Raw genomic sequence first — 14,390 nt, 5'->3', positions numbered from 1 at the left:
AGAGCGGATTAGGCATTTTAGAAAGACTTGATCCAAACCAATATTTCAAACAACCCCCGGTTACCTAGGATTCATAGATTTGATTAGCAACCCTTAAACGCTTTTTACTTCTTGTTTATTCCGTTGTTTAGTTAATCGTTACTTAATTAGTTATTTGCTTAATTTAGTACTTCTCTACTTTTAGTTGTGTTAAGTTAGTGTTATTGCAACTCATGCTATTTGTATGCTAAACGAATTGAGTGACAACTAAACTCATTCTCATCATAACTCTACATTCCTCGTGGGTTCGACAACCCGGACTTAAAGTCCACTTTTATTACAAGTTGGTGAAGTAAAATTTACCACCAATCATCCGGGTTTTAGTTTTTTTCATAGAAGCTTGTACGCTTCGGGGGCAGACCCCTTCAATGACTGTTCTTTGCCATTTTTGTTTATTTTCGAAAGATGATGGGATGTTTATCACCGTTAATTGTATTCACGTGCGGTCTTCCTTCCAATCGCCCCTTCTAGACGATTGGACAAATAAGTTTTTTCATTTTCTAAGATGGTCTGAAGAACACGAGCTTGAAATGACATACCAAACTAAGATTACAAAAGAGAATTAAGGCAATACTTGGAGGAAAAACATCGAAGAATGTGGAGTAAATAAAATGCAAAAACACTTGAAAATTAGAACAGCAAAAAGCAAAGAAAGCAAAAATCACAGTTGAGATAGAGTTTTGCAAATATGAAAAAAAGTAGAAGAAGAAAAAGAAGAAGAAGAAATATAAATACAAATAAGCATGAATCCTAAAATCAAAATATCAAAACCCTAAAAAGATAGCACGAGACAAGCCCATCGACAGATGTCAAACAACAAAAGCCCTTTACCAACACGTGTCTAAACTAGGAGATCTGAAATGAATCTCTCGAATCCGAAAAGACTCGCCTCAACTGAACGATGAAAGATGCACAGGCTAAAAATCAACATGAGCATAAATACTTCGACATTAGCTTACCTAAGGGGATTGATGATGGAAACATGTTTTATCAAGACCATAATAGTGAGTCGAGATCTATAAGAGTTCTGCTAATTAAGCCTATCTTAGGACTCGCCTCGAAGTAATTAGCAATGTGTATCGACACGGCCGAATCCTAAGAGATCCGTCTGCCTTAAAGCATGTTTAGGCGGATTCGCCCGAGATCGAATCTTTAAAGAGTTGGTAGTACACAGAGACCGAACTCTGAAGACTCACTAAGAGATCGGATCCAAAGTCAACTATAAATGCTATAATTACGGAGAGATATATAAGACAATGATCTTCTGGATTATTAAAGATAGTCTCCTAAACGGGGTTAAAGACTTATACGGAAGACATTCCTATTTAAGATTGTTTTCTAAAAAGAATTCGACTGAAGATCACGTTATAAAATAGGGATTACTTCCTTTTTCGACTCTATTTTTTAAAGAAATCATTTTCCTTTTAGGACTCAAACATGTCAAATCTCACTACTATAAAAGAAGTTGATGTGCCTATACACGACTACATTCAAAACTACTTTTCCAGTTTAATAAACCGACTTAAGTATCGCACAGCCAATCGGATAATCACCATTCTATTAGCCATCTATCATGTTTTAGAGGTCACGACCATCGATTGAAGCACAGAATCCGTCAATTAATTATAAAAAATTATGATTTTTTATTAAATAATAGAGTAATACTCAGTTTAAATTTTATTTGTAAATTTACTGCTCTCCGTCCATTTCTCACATAAAAGAGATAAATTCTTTAGAGGGAGCATAAAATATGCTAAATATTTTAACATTTAGCTCTCCGTCTATCAACATTACAAACTAACGTTAATTGTTAACGTCGCACTTATAACGTTATAGGAAAAAAAATTAATATTTAAAATATTTATCAATTTTATATTTATGAATTTTTTTAGCATTTTTCACCCTCCTTATCCTGATTAGCTTTAATTAATTTTTTTATTAAAATCAATTAAAACCTAATTAAAGTTAACTAAACCAATCAACCAATTAAATCTAACCAATTAAATCTAACCAATTAAAATCCAAAATAAATATTAAAATTCAATTAAACAGAACTGAACCTATCAACTAATTAAACATATCAAAATAAATTAATTAAAATCTGATTAAATTAAATTAAAACCTAATTAAAACCTAATTACACCAATCAAAATCCAATTAAATTTATCAAAAGTCAATCAAAATTCAACTAAACCTAATTAAACCAATTAAAATTTAATTAAATTAAATCAAATCAAATTAAATATAACTAAACTTAATTTATCTTAAAAAATTACCACCATTACCGACCCTCCCCCGACAACAAATGACTACCGGCAAGCCAAAGGCCACTTGTTCTCTTAGAACATATCTTCTTCGTGGTTTGTTCTAATTAAGAGAACAAATCGATCTATTTTCTAAAAGAACAGATCTGTTCTCTTTCAGTTCTCAGACAATTTCCGCTCGCTGAGATCGTTTTTGTTTAGCTTTTTTTCTAATTAAAAAGAAAAAACGTCAATTGAGTCTTTAATTTAGATTGTTTACCAATAAAAGGCTTTTAAAGGACTACTATGAGATATATTATAAATATTAAGGTCATTTTTGAACCTTCTTCTTAGTAAATCTGACGCCATTAACTACCATATTTAACGGAATAGTTAATTTATTCGATAATCTTTTTAAAGGGTGTAATTGTTCAGTTTTAAAATAATGAGAGTTTAATTGAGCACAAATCTATTTAAGGGCTTATATGTACTTTTAAAAAATACATGAGAGTTTTTTTATATAAAAATTATTGCACGCAACTGTTGCGCCATGTTATTCGTGCAACAAATCAATGATGCGTTAGTTATGTGAAAAAATTAAATAATAATTAATAGATTTTTTGTTGCAAACGCTCATTCGCTTGACATATGACATGGCAGAATAAATGCATCGAATGTAGATTTATTTGTAAGTTTTGATAGTAGAATTAAATATGATTAAAGCCGGCCGAACAAAAGAAAGAGAGGAAAAGCAAAGAGAGATAAAAATAAAAAAGGGGAATAGTTTGAAGAGAAGTGTGGGAAGTTGGAATGAAACCACAAAGGGACAGCAGAAAGAGGTGCATGATGGTTTTGAAAACCCACCACCCCACAAAATCGCAACGTCCGATTAATTTGTTGAAGATATTTTAAACAAGAAAATTAAAATGAAAAAGAAAAGTAAAGATGTCTGCTGCTGCCAAACAATAGAAAAAACCAAAGGGATGCAAAGTTCAAAAATCATTATTTAATGTAAGCTAAAAGTTAACCAAACTTTGATGCTGTATCTGGCGGAGACTTGGCCGCCGGCTTCCGCTTGTTCTTGTTGATATTGTCTTATTGGCTCAACATATTTAGTTGATGTTATCGTATAATCAAGTGCTGTGCGGGGGAGCTGCTCTGCTGCCTCATTATGGATTCTTCCTCTCCAGATAAGCCCAAGAATTCGTGCCGATCGCCGCTCTCCCGAACCCGTAGTAGGCGTCAAAGTCGCACAGGCACTGCGGTGGTTGTGGTGGCGGCGCTTCTCGTTTCTACCACCGCATGGCTCTCTCTTGTATTCTCCGGAACCACCGCCCGTTGCTTGCACCGCTTTAGGAGGAGCCCCGCAATCTCCTCCTGGCCTCCTCCTCCTCCTGCTTCGCCTCTCCTCCAATTGCATTTGGGCCGCAATCGCAGTCTTTCCGAGGAGCATTGCGAACCGGCAGTCCATCATATGATGTTTGGCATAGCCGGATCCTCTCAGCTATGGAAACGTCGAAAGGAATTCCTGAGGCTTTGGTGGCGCTCTGACGACCTGAGAGGCTACGTGTGGCTTGAAGAAGGCGTGGCGCAAGAGGACTGGGACGATTCCTTGCCGCAAATCATGATCTCCGAGGACACCTCCCGCTTCCGCTATACCAACCCCACCGGCCACCCTTCAGGACTCCGCATCTCCCGCATTCTCTTGGAGACCTTTCGCCTTGGATTGCCCGGCGTCCGCTGGTTCGTTCTTGGGGACGACGACACCGTTTTCAATGTGGACAATCTGGCTCTTGTCCTCAGCAAGTATGACTCTTCCCAGATGGTCTACGTAGGTGCTCCGTCCGAGAGCCACTCTGCCAACACCTATTTCAGCCACTCCATGGCCTACGGAGGCGGTGGTATTGCCATCAGTTATCCACTGGCGGAGGCGCTTTCCAACGTTTTAGACGATTGCATCGACCGATATCATAAACTCTACGGGAGCGACGATCGCCTCCATGCCTGCATTTCTGAGCTCGGCGTTCCTTTGTCCAGAGAACAAGGCTTCCACCAGGTTGGTTTCATTTTGTTTTGGCTCCCATTATTTCCTTTTTCCACAGAATATGATAGGTGTGACTGATTTATTACTCTCTTTTTTCAGTAATTAGCATGCACACTTTTGAAAACTTTGGGGTTTCGAACACGACATTTCATTTTTAACATAGAAAACTTTAAAATAAAACTGTTCTGTCGTCATGTCGTGTCTGTATCTAAGAGTCTCATTTCTCCGGTTCTGTGTCGGTGCTACATAGCTTTTATGGTGTAGCACGATTTACAAAATTCAGCATAATTTTATAATCATGGCAGTGGGATATTAGAGGGAATGCTCATGGTCTTCTATCTTCGCACCCGGTTGCACCCTTTGTGTCCATTCATCATGTGGAAGCTGTTGATCCGTTCTACCCTGGCCTGAGCTCTTTGGACAGTTTACAACTGTTCGCTAAAGCTATGACTGTTGATCCCGTGAGCTTTTTGCAGAGGTCAATTTGTTATGACCATGCTCGCCACCTTTCCTTTTCCATTTCTCTTGGATATGTCATTCAAGTTTTTCCAACCATTGTGCTTCCTGATGTACTCGAGCGCTCAGAAACTACTTACTCTGCTTGGAACAAAATCAGAGATCGCAGTGAATTTGATTTGGATACCAGAGCTCCTCATAGATCTATTTGTAAAAGGCCTGTCCTCTTTTTCTTAAAAGATATATCAAAACTAGGCAACACTACGCATGGTTCATATGCACGGGCCAGGATGAAAGATGATTTTAAAAGAAAAATTTTATGTTTTCCGCGTTCACCTCCTCTGCCTTACGTAGAGAATATTCAGGTGCTTGGCTATTCTGTGGCGAACAAGTGGCATTTGGTGAGCTAATTGCTCTTATTTCTTTACAATTCTTTTGGATTTTCCTTTGAAATGAATGTATTTGTAATTAATTTGGATTTTGAACAGGCACCACGTCGTCTATGTTGTAAACTGAATCGAACTAGTGATGAACTACTTACGTTATCAGTTGGGCAGTGTGGGAAGGGATCTTCTGGTTCTTTTAAGGATTCTGTTTGATTGTGATATGCGGTTGAAGAAGGGCCATTAGGACTCTCTTAAGCTTTGTATCATCCAACACCATTGACTTGCAGGTGTTAGTGGCATGCTAACAAAATGCAGATATGAGAATCCAGCTTTGTACAAATTGAGTCTAAGATGAGCTTGCAAATGCGACTTACATTCTTTGCCTTCCTTTTTTCATCAGAAGGTACATAATCATTAACCGCTATTTGATTTTGGAAGTTGCTAACAAATTGTGGTGTTACTTTGGTTAGTTTACTTATGAAATGCAGAAGATTCATTTTTTCTTGCCCTTGTCTATTATAATTGTTGCATTGCCATCTTTTCACTTCAACCCTTTGTGAAGTGCTTCTTAATAAAGCATCTTCCTAATAAAATTCAGTAAATAAAATAATCAGAGGTGCGGTGGGTTTACTTGGCGGAGTGCCTTCTCTCATACTCAAATCGAATTACAGAAAGTTAAGAAACGAGTCTATGTTATAGGAATAGGAGATAGAAAGGGAATGATTGACTGACGTGGAAGGCGGGGCTGGCCACATTCGCACATCAAAACATTCCACGTCATAGATGCAATTAAATTGCAAAAAACGTGTATAATTAGTGAATTTATATGATATTAATCCTATTTTTTTATTTCAATTTGATAGTGCCTATGAGACTATAACATTCGAATATAAATTTAAGCATACATACAAAATATATACAAGGGATGGGAGAACATTCATATTTACATTAATATCTTTTCAATTTAAATAATAAATTATTAAAATATTATGCTACTATTCATTTAAAATAAACTATTACTTTGCTTGATAAATTAAAAGGTTAATTGCAAAATAAACCACTAACTTTAGCATATATTATAATGTTACCATGAATTTTTAACTGGATTGCTATTCGCCGCCCCCTTTTGCTTAGCACCGCACGGACAAAGGACAATTTTACCCTTTTCACATTTTCAATAGATAACCAATTCATAAAAAAAAAACTAAATCCTCTCAACTCATTCAACTTTTCACAAATTCATATTTTACGAAAATGTCGGATTTGGAACGAGATAGAAATCGACAACCTCCGGTAAGTATTTTTTTTAATTAATTTCGGTTTTTTTTTTTAAAAAACAATTTAAAAAATAGAAAACGGGATTTCACGTCCCCTCCGGAGGAGGGGACGCCGGAAACCGGCGTCCCCTCTTCCGGAGGGGACGTGAAATCCGACGTTCCCTCCGGAAGAGGGAACGTGGATTTCCCACGTTCCCTCTTCCGGAGGGAACGTGCGGCGTCCCCTCCGGAAGGGGGGACGCCGGAAACGGCGTCCCCCCTTCCGGAGGGGACAGGGGACGCTGGCGTCCCCTCCGGAAGGGAGGACGCCGTTTTCGGCGTCCCCCCTTCCGGAGGGGACAGGGGACGCTGGCGTCCCCCCCGGAAGGGAGGACGCCGTTTTCGGCGTCCCCCCTTCCGGAGGGGACGAACGGCGTCCCCTCCGGAAGAGGGTCGCCGGAAACGGCGTCCCCCCTTCCGGAGGAGACGCCGGGCGTCCGGCGTCCCCTCTTCCGGAGGGGACGCCGGACGCCCGTTCCGTAATTTAATATAATTTATTTTTTTTTTAAAAAAAAATTAAATTTAAAAATAAATTAAATAATTTTACAAATTTATTTAATTTAATATATATTATTTCTATAATTTAAATTATTATAATTGCAGGGCAGAAAGCGTATGGGGAAGACGTTTTTGGCCCCAGAATTAGGGGGATCGGGAGCCCGTCACGTTACGACGCGTAAAGTTTCTGCCTCGGCTCGACGGAAGAAACAAGCGCATATAATAATAAAACACACAATCAGCATAATTACCGAATAAACATTTTACAATCAACTCAATCTGCCATACCTATCAAACTATCCCATTGCTCTCTCCTATTAGCATATAAAGTATGCCAAGACTGAACAGTATGGTCCCTGTGCTGGAACCACAGGGTGGGAATTGGTGGGACAGGAAAATTATCCTGCAAATTCAACCTAACAAAATGTGCGCGTCCACTAATATACAATATCACTATCTCCTTCGATGGTCGTGAGTGAACCTCAGAGGAATGCAAAGGCAGAACAGTAAACGAAGAGAACCGCGTCTGTTGTAGCGTCCCGCCTTGTATGTAAATAACAGCTGCATTGAAGATAGTGGCAATAGGGAACAAGTCATCCAATACCTGCATCCATTTAATAAGTCAGAATATAAATATCATTTCTTAAAAAAAATATAATAACTTTGTGATAAATTTATATAATTCAATTAAATACCTGCATCCAGTAGCTAGGGCCACACTCGCCGCCTTCCCAGCTAATACGTGTAATGGCCGCTTGCAACCCATCAATGAAAATACCTTCGTATCGATAAGGGTGGGCGGAGATTTCGTTTGCAATGTTCATTCTAGTCATTCCCCACATCTTCTCGTCACCATATATGTGGTCTGCCACCACGCGAAATCCACAGTTGCCGTCTCCACGCACGTCCACAAGCTCGTCAACGAATGGTAAAAGGAATCCTGGAATAACCTCCGCATTTTGCAAACCAGCTGCGGGAAATAAAAAAAATATTATTATAAATAACAAGGATACTACTACAGTAGACGTACATAACGAATATTAGTGGATGATAATTACCTGACGCGGATGTACGATTTTTCTGAGCTTTGGAAGATTTAGGACGACCAGGTACACGGTCCTTGTACTCATGACGACTCGGATCCCGCTTCGTTGATTTGCTCCCCTTTGGTCGACCTCTGACATTTGTTTTAACTTCTGGTTCCATGTAGCCTAAGTCTTCGGGGTGAAGTCGCTCTCGAACAATACGAGAAATATCACGCAACACTGAAGGATCCTTAGTCATGACCTCGTCGGCGACCTCGTGAAAATACTGATGTTCCTCAGTCTGAAAACCAGCAAAATCGGGTTGCGCAGATGTGTCCAACCCATCGCCGAGAATAACAAGTTTCGTCCAAAACGGGTGTATACTGTCAAGGCTGATCGGGTTACCTACAAATAACACATATTAGCTTTCAATAACAATATTAATATTTTTAATATTAGTATTCAATGAAAGTGGTGCGTGATACCTGAATCGACCACCGCTCGCAGCTCACATGCACAGGGGATCTGATGTGTTGATCTAACCACACAACCACAGCGATCGTAGACATCGGTACTCAATTCTCGCATACGCCTTAGTTCTTTCGATATTAAATCCAGACAGTAATGCGACACTCTGCATGAGAGCTTGTCAAATGGAAAACCGCGTCGATGTACGCCAATAGTCCGTCTGGAGTCCTCAAGTGTTTTGCTGCAGTAATTTTAAAACATTTATGTTAATAACAATGTCCACATAGTTTGTATAAGTACTAATATTACTCGAGAAGAATGTTACCGGATATCTATCAGCTGCGACTGTATAACTTTGTCGACCTTCGTCCAGACTGTGTCCAGAGCACCGGTGCTAGAGTTGAGCCACTGCTTAAGCTGAGCATGTGCGCTCTCGACTCTACATGTGGTGGTGTTTCCAAAATGTAGGACTAAGTCCGTCCAGCAAGATACGAACTTCTCTCTGTGTCCCAGCCAAGTCCCCTCAATGTACTGTATCAACCCTGGAAAACCTTTAAACCGATCTCTGAAGTGCTCCACAGCTATGTTATATTGATCAAAACTTGGCGCTCTGATAATTTTCTTCCATGTACTATTCTTGAAAATTTCAGCAAACTCTTGGTTTTTCCCACTAATTCTGTACACTCTATCTTCTACGTCCTTATTTATATGCCACGTACATAGTAGATGAGAAGAACGTGGGAAAACCTCTGACACTGGTCTCATAAGCCCCAATTCTCGATCAGTAAGAATAGCGCTCGGATGAATATGTTCCCCAATCAAGCACCTGCATTATTGCCCGATGATTTAATAAGTAATTTGAATTTGAATATCATTAAAATATCAAATAACATAATTATAATTAAATACCTCAGTCTCTCCAATACCCATCTGTAGCTCCCTTCAGTCTCATCCTTCATAATTGCATATGCAATTATGAAGTTCTTGTTGCAAGGAGTCATTCCAATAATCTCAAAAAAAGGCAGCTTGTACTTGTTCGTCTTGTACGTGGAGTCCATGCCGATGATCCAGTAGTACGTACGAAGTAGTCTCACTGAATCAGGATGAGCCATGAAAATATGGGTCAACACACCTGTATCCTCCTCAGCAAGAGTCCAGTGTACATAATCATTTTGCTGAGCCATGTGATAAAATTGCCCAACCACATCTCTACCCTCAAAGCTAGACTTTCTCAAAGTCTCTCTATAGTTGTACACTTGCTTTATTCTAGGGTTGTCAGATGGTACTTTTTCTTTTAAAACTGCCATAATAGAACACGGCTTCGCTTGTGCCGCAGTCATATCTCGCACAATTTCTTTCGCCTCGCCACTCAGCCCACTCATCTGACGGTATCCTTCAGGATACACAGCTAGAGCATGGTTGTGTGTACTCGAAATACCAGGATCTGTAAGTATAAACCATGCAGTCTTTCCTAATTTGACAATAATTTTAAATTTGCACTTACACGCTTTTGTCTTCGTATTTTTCCGTACGAAGGAATCAGAATCTGTGAATGAACCTCTGTAACGCTCACCCCGAGCACATCGTAGAAGCTTCTTTTTCCCCTCGTTCTTATGTGACGAAATGACTAATTCAAATCCAATCTTTATAGCAGTACTCTTAGCCCAAGTAATTGCTTCAACATCACTATCAAACCCATGATCTAGCTTAAACCAATCGCTGTAATCAATTCCATCACCGCCATAATCTTCTAAATCAACCTGCAAAACATAAATACTTACGTTTAACAAATCGAAATAATATGTAATAAAAAGTCGTAATAATATGGAATAATAAATTACTGTAATTATTAAATTTTTTAGCATTAATTAATTTCCGGCCGCGACGTTTCGGTCGCGGCCGGAAAAGGGGACGCCGGCGTCCTCTCCAGAGGAGAGGACGCCGGCGTTGAGCGTCCCCTCTAGAGGAGGGGACGCCCAAAATTGGCGTCCCCTCTAGAGGAGAGGACGTTGAATTTCACGTCCTCTCCTCTGGAGGGAACGTGAAATCCAATCGTCCCCTCCTCTGGAGGGAACGTGAAATCCAATCGTCCCCCTTGAAAAAATTTAAAAAAATATTTAAAAAATTTAATTATTATCCCAGAAAAGCCGGAAAAACTTGTTTCCGAATGTCGATACTCGTTTCCCGACGAATTATACTCGTTATCCGTCATTTTACTCGGCTTTTTACATATTTTTCCGAATGTGTTCGAATAAGTTGAGAGAATCTTGGTTTTTTTTTTTCGAAATTTTTCTAAAAGGGCAGAAAATGTCTTTTGCCTGTGCGGTGGTAAGCAAAAGGGGGCGGCGAATAGCAATACCCATTTTTAATTTTGATAATTTAAAGACGAACTTGTGACTAAATCTCTATTTCTCGTCACTTAGGGATGTACATTAGTTGGCTCATTTTGGTTTGGTGGGAAATCCATCAAAATCGACCAAACTGAACCAAACTCTGGTATAGGTTCTGAATGGTGCCGAACCGCACCGAACTATTTGATCATTTAATTTTAAAAAATCACTTCTTATTCTTTTTCCATTTTTTTTATTTTGAAATTATTTTAAAGATTAAAAAGTTATTGACTAAGAGATTTCTACATTATTGTTAGTATATATTTCTATTGTATATAAGCTGTTAATTTAATAGCTAGCTACAATTAAGGAGTAATTATTTATATTGACTTCTTTAAATTTTTGATATTTTGAGAGTTTATATTAATGAATTTTATTGGTGATGGAATTGTAAATTTAAGAAGATGTTCAAGAAGAGCATAAGAGCATTGAAAAATTATCTTAAGATTTATGTCTGAGTGTAATACGGCATCACATCAGAGTTTTGTGGCGGAACCAGTACTTTATATTTCAAAGTTACTTCTCATTTTGAGATTGTGCAAATTTGTGGATGCAGTTTCATTCAAGCGGAAGCTAGTTCATGACAGAACTTGCTGTTTTTGCAAGCTAGAATCAGTATAATTTGCGCACTACCCAAATTATACTAGCCCCGTCCCTCAAATTTTAAAAATTAATATTTTAAATAATAAAAATGACATTGCTAAATGAACTATTAAAATATTATTTGATTTTATCGTATGAACATTAAATATAATAAATTTGAATATTTTAAATTATTAATCTATAATAATTTCACTTTAAATTTATTTAAAGAATATTTTATGAAATAAATTAATTCATAAATTTTGTGAAAGTATAATTTTGTTTCTATTTTAAGGATGAAGATAATAATATTTGTCTATTTCAATAGAATTTTCAACTTTTGGTAATAACAATAAATACTAATTGGAAAGCTTAGTTGCAGACCTGTGGAGATATGAAAATTGGAATCTTCCTGATCCAATAGATAATAAAACTGAATTAGCTTGGAAGTATATTAAATGCAACTCCAGTATTAACATAGAGCAGGAGGATAACATTAGTTGGAAAGTGTTGGATCATGATAAGTTTTCTATAAGCAGAACCTGGGATACTTATAGGAAGTACTCAAGCAGCCTTGGTATAAGATTGTTTGGGGAAGAATGCCATTCCAAGACACAACATCATTTTGTGGCTTGCATAAAAAAAAGACTCAGGACTAAAAAGAAACTGAAGAATTAGGGAGTTACTCCTAATGACCATTGTGAGGTGTTCTCTTATCAAGTGGAAACCATTGATCATGTTCTCTTTGAAAGTGATGTAATTGTTGAAGTATGGAGTAAGTTGAGATTCATTTACAGAATCCCTTAGAGTATTAAAATCTGGAGAAGAATGATCAGCTAGAGCTGCAGGAAAGCAGGAGGCATAGCTTGAGAAGAATGACCCCGGCTGCAACTTCCTATAGTCTGTGGATGACCAAATTTTTCTTCAAGAAGCCCCTCATCCTAGTGTCATTGCGAAAAAAGTTAGAAATGTTTTGATTAATAAGTTTAGCATCTATAGTTCTAGCATTGCTCTTAATAGTATTATGAGAGAGATCCAAAATATGTAGGTGTTGTTTTGTTCTTGTTGAGAGGTTGTTCTGTAGTCCTATGCTGATTTTTTGGTTTCAGGGTGTTTTCCTGTTGTTTATTCTCTATCTTTTTAAGTAACAGAGCTTTTTGGTTGTCTTTCTACCAAAAAAAACAAATACTAATTTATAAGTGGATACTACATCCATTTCAAAAAACTGATTTTGGCGTTCCATATAATTTAAAAGCTAAAAATTTACTTACTTCTAATAAAGATGCATAGTTATCTTTAGATAAATTAATTGTTCCATATTCCAACATATAATAAAAAAAATTAGTCATTAATATATATCTGTTTGCACCGGCCCAGAGATCTGGGAAGAAAGAAAAGCTGAATGGGCTCATAGGGGATTTCAGCCCAACAGGAGCTATGTTTATTTTAGTCTTTTATTATTTAGTTTTTCTTCATTAATTAGGAGATAGAATCTCATTAGAATTAGGTCTCTTTATTAGGGTTTGTTCCCTATAAATAGTCAGTAGTTTTGTATTATTATTTTTTCATCAACACATCATTAATCAAAAAACCAAAGCTCAGGCTTTTTATCCCAATCTCCGGATTGAATCTTAGTTTAGGAGTAGAATTGATATTAATCTCGCTTGGATCTCAAGATTCCCAGATTAATACTGTTAGTTTAATCGAACGACGGCGACGTCATTCACAATTTGAACAACGTTTCTTGAATTCGAGTTACGTCACTTGAATTAGGGTTACGTCATTCAAATCCTGTTTACCTCATCTAGGATCATACCGGTTAAAGCATCAGTACCTAAAGTTACCCATTAATAAATTCAAAGGTTTGAGCAAGGTGAAAATCTAGCGAACATCTTTTGGCGACTCCACTGGGGACAGTTTATGGTCAGCACAAAAACCGGAGTTTTTCCAGACGATTACAGGGAAACTCGGTCTCAAAGCCGAGCAAAACTTCAAAGGAAATTCGGAGAAATAGAGCAACCAGATCCAGAGATCATTACCATCATGGCGAAAGGCGATAAGCAGTCACAGAGCAAAGGGGTTCAGAATACGATACCCGATGTGACTTCTGTAAGCAACAAATCCATGGAAGGCGATGACGTGGAGAAGGAGTTCGACGAATTTTCCCGAGAAATACCACCCACTCGCCCGTCGCTATCTAGGGCCGATTTTACCATAATGAGAGACGAAATAGCTCAGGAAAATCGGCAGATGTTTGACGGAGCGATGCAGCAGATGTCCAACGCTTTCAAAGGAATGTTGGCCGACCAGGCGGTCGTTCAGCAGTCGATCGTGAAGAATTTGAACAACTTGACAAGTTCAATGGACAATCTGGGGAAGATCTTTTCGGGACAATCAGTGACCGATCAGAATCACCGTAGGGCCGATTATACCTCGACAGCACAAAGAAATGGCGGTCTCGGTAGTTCGGCCGATGCAGGGCAATCACAAAGTAAAGCCGGTTTTACTTATGGATCGGTGCGATTGTTAACTCGCCCAGAAGGAGACACAGGTGTTAGGGCCGATCCTTCTTCATCAGGAGCCGGGCGATTTCCAATGGGCGATCTGCCATCTTCAGGAGCCGGGCGATTCCAAGGGGGCGATGCAACTGGTACCGGAGCAAACCGACACCAGGGCCATGACCTGCCCGGCCTGGGAGCCGGAAGGTACCAAGGCAACGACCAGTTGCCAGGGCAACAATACCCAAACCTGCAATCGCCACAGGATAATCTCTACGGTAGCGACAACGCCCCCACGGGAGACAACAACTTATACAATCGGGGGCAGTTACTAGACGAACTGGAGAAATTAGGAGTCGACGTCAGGCCGATGCCTCGGCCGTCTTACATGAAGCCCTGCCCGGATTGGATCGACAAACTATACCCATTCCCTAGGGGGTACAAA

The 14,390-nt window shown here is 38.7% G+C and overlaps 2 protein-coding genes across 2 annotated transcripts; one reads left to right on the top strand and one right to left on the bottom strand.

The window, feature by feature from the left end:
- Positions 1-3,010: 3,010 nt before the first annotated feature.
- Positions 3,011-5,672, top strand: LOC126679235 (uncharacterized). Its single transcript, XM_050374224.2, has 3 exons — positions 3,011-4,338; positions 4,632-5,183; positions 5,271-5,672. Exons 1-3 carry the CDS (start codon positions 3,454-3,456, stop codon positions 5,379-5,381), a joined length of 1,548 nt encoding a protein of 515 aa, XP_050230181.1. The 5' UTR covers positions 3,011-3,453; the 3' UTR covers positions 5,382-5,672.
- Positions 5,673-7,233: 1,561 nt separating this feature from the next.
- On the bottom strand, positions 7,234-10,687 carry LOC126678719 (uncharacterized). Its single transcript, XM_050373615.2, has 7 exons — positions 10,633-10,687; positions 9,385-10,315; positions 8,801-9,301; positions 8,493-8,716; positions 8,041-8,412; positions 7,678-7,952; positions 7,234-7,586 (listed from the first exon to the last, which is right to left on the bottom strand). The coding sequence occupies exons 1-7, from the start codon at positions 10,685-10,687 to the stop codon at positions 7,257-7,259; spliced, it is 2,688 nt and encodes an 895-aa protein (XP_050229572.1). The 3' UTR covers positions 7,234-7,256.
- Between the last annotated feature and the right edge of the window lie 3,703 nt (positions 10,688-14,390).

The sequence above is a fragment of the Mercurialis annua genome, linkage group LG4, assembly GCF_937616625.2.
Source record: "Mercurialis annua linkage group LG4, ddMerAnnu1.2, whole genome shotgun sequence".
NCBI lineage: Eukaryota > Viridiplantae > Streptophyta > Magnoliopsida > Malpighiales > Euphorbiaceae > Mercurialis > Mercurialis annua.
The sequence above is the reverse complement of the archived record's forward strand: the minus strand, read 5'-3'. Positions and strand labels throughout refer to the sequence as shown.

Bases quoted from the DNA above. Each gene is read 5' to 3' on its own strand.
- LOC126679235 (XM_050374224.2), top strand. From the start codon at position 3,454: ATGGATTCTTCCTCTCCAGATAAGCCCAAGAATTCGTGCCGATCGCCG. The intron at 4,339-4,631 runs GTTGGTTTCATT...TAATCATGGCAG, and splicing joins GAGAACAAGGCTTCCACCAG to TGGGATATTAGAGGGAATGC. The intron at 5,184-5,270 runs GTGAGCTAATTG...GATTTTGAACAG, and splicing joins TGGCGAACAAGTGGCATTTG to GCACCACGTCGTCTATGTTG.
- LOC126678719 (XM_050373615.2), bottom strand. From the start codon at position 10,687: ATGACGGATAACGAGTATAATTCGTCGGGAAACGAGTATCGACATTCG. The intron at 8,717-8,800 runs GTAACATTCTTC...AAATTACTGCAG, and splicing joins TCGCAGCTGATAGATATCCG to CAAAACACTTGAGGACTCCA. The intron at 7,953-8,040 runs GTAATTATCATC...TATTTCCCGCAG, and splicing joins AAATCGTACATCCGCGTCAG to CTGGTTTGCAAAATGCGGAG.